This window comes from Fistularia commersonii, chromosome 12 (genome assembly GCF_037954325.1).
Source record: "Fistularia commersonii isolate RoL2024-O1a breed Wild chromosome 12, RoL_Fcom_v1.0, whole genome shotgun sequence".
Lineage (NCBI taxonomy): Eukaryota > Metazoa > Chordata > Actinopteri > Syngnathiformes > Fistulariidae > Fistularia > Fistularia commersonii.
Genome location: NC_141295.1, coordinates 8,444,155 through 8,445,913, shown reverse-complemented (window position 1 = coordinate 8,445,913; position 1,759 = coordinate 8,444,155). Strand labels below are relative to the sequence as shown.

Sequence of the window (1,759 nt, the reverse complement as noted above, 5' to 3'; positions counted from 1 at the left end):
TTATTAGTGTATGGGAGTAAGAAAGTTTGCTGATAATAAATAGAGTTCTAACAGAGTTATAATATGTAATAATATGTTTGAAATTTCTAACAGTTATATCGAAATCTCATACTATTGGCGGTAACCTGTTGATCAAACCTAGACATGATTCCGCATTTCTTAAAAACAAGGAAAAATAGAAAAGCTAGGTTTCTACCACTGATTGAAATTGGTATAACCTTAGCATGTTTGGGATCTCTACAATTTTATTTTTAATGTTTATTCTTAAGTAGGCGAGCGGAATAGCTCTTCTTAGAAGCGGTCTACTTTTTCATCTGCTCGGAGGCCGCGTCCATTCTTCTCACGGGGGTGGCGTACACAATCGTTTTTATTACGAATGACCTACACCGTAATATTCAACCAATAGAGAAATTCTTATCCTAAAACTGTATCATCAAGTCACACTAGCGGATTGACATCGCATAATAGTTAAGATTTATTGGCGCTTTTTTTTTCGAAGTAGAGCCTAAAAACACCTCCCCTCCCGCTACGGTGGGAGCGTCTGAAATAACCTTGGTGAGAGCAGTTGAGTTGCTGAAGAGTGAGAGAGACTAAACCGTGTAGCGGCGGATGATCGGAGATCGCTGGCGCGAATATGGCGGAGACCGTACGCTCGCTCTTCGACTACCGGGAGGCTCACAGTCTGGATCGAGAGGGTGAAGGCGTGAAACCAGCACAACCACTTCGAGGGTGAGGGAGTCATTTAACCGTGGCAAATGGCAGCCAATATATTTCGCGTTTGTGTTTTCTTCCCCAATGACAGCAACACTTGGGTGGGTGTGTGCGCGCATGTATGTATGTTTTATACGACTAAAGTTGTAAACACACATTATATTTCGAGTTCCCGGTGACTTTTATATCATATTTTCCCAATTTATGTCAGGAGGTCGGCTCCGTCTGTCATGCTAGCATGCTTTTACGCGTTTATTCCACCTGACAACGCAACCCAAAGAGGTGTGTGCGCGCGAGTTTTCGCTCGTTTCCATGTCCGCGCGCAAGTGTTTTATACGACACTGTATTCACCAATTAAATCTGTAAATACTCATGACGTAGTAATGTATCTTCAGCATTTAATACTAAGCTAATCACATGTAGTATAACCTTTTATTCTGTTAGTTTTTGAAACGGAAACGATGGATGGCTTGTGTCTTAAACTATAAATCACTGAAGTTTTCACGAAATGAAATTGCTCCAATTCAACCTAAAAATGTTGGAATCAACATACTGTCAGAGCGTGTGTGTGAATGTGTGTGTGTATGTGTGTGTATGTTTGTGTGTGTGTGTGTGTCCGTGTGTGTATGGTTGTGTGTTTGTATGTGGTGTGTGCGTGCGTGTGCGCGCGCGAGGGTGCGTGCCCGCGGATGTGTGTAGTGTGTCCCTGTGTGTATGGTTGTGTGAGAGTGGGAGCCACACACACACACACACACACACACACACACACACACACACACACACACAGGGAGGGGAGAGAGCGTGAGAGAGAAAGGAGCAGCTCTGTGTGTGTATGTGTCTGCTTGTATATGTGTGTGTGAGTGCGCGTGTGTTAGTGCATGTGAGAGCGCGTGTGAGTGAGGTACCAGTTATTCCTCATGTTGTGGGGACAAATCTGTTTACAAATCCACATGATCGTTTTGGGAACCAAATCAGGTCCACAAAAAGTCAGACATAAAAGTTTGGGGTGAAATCTGAAGGTTAAGGGTCAGGGGTAGACATGCAGTGG

General features: G+C 43.5%; 1 protein-coding gene across 2 annotated transcripts in view; it reads left to right on the top strand.

The window, feature by feature from the left end:
• The first annotated feature begins 589 nt into the window (after positions 1 to 589).
• LOC147228686 (uncharacterized) overlaps positions 590 to 1,759 on the top strand; it is an 18,248-nt gene continuing 17,078 nt past the window's right edge. For both annotated transcript variants that reach the window (XM_086156829.1, XM_086156828.1), the window contains exon 1: positions 590 to 729. In XM_086156829.1, the coding sequence (XP_086012955.1) occupies positions 635 to 729 (95 nt within the window). In that variant the 5' untranslated portion in view covers positions 590 to 634. The remainder of the gene's footprint in view (positions 730 to 1,759) is intronic.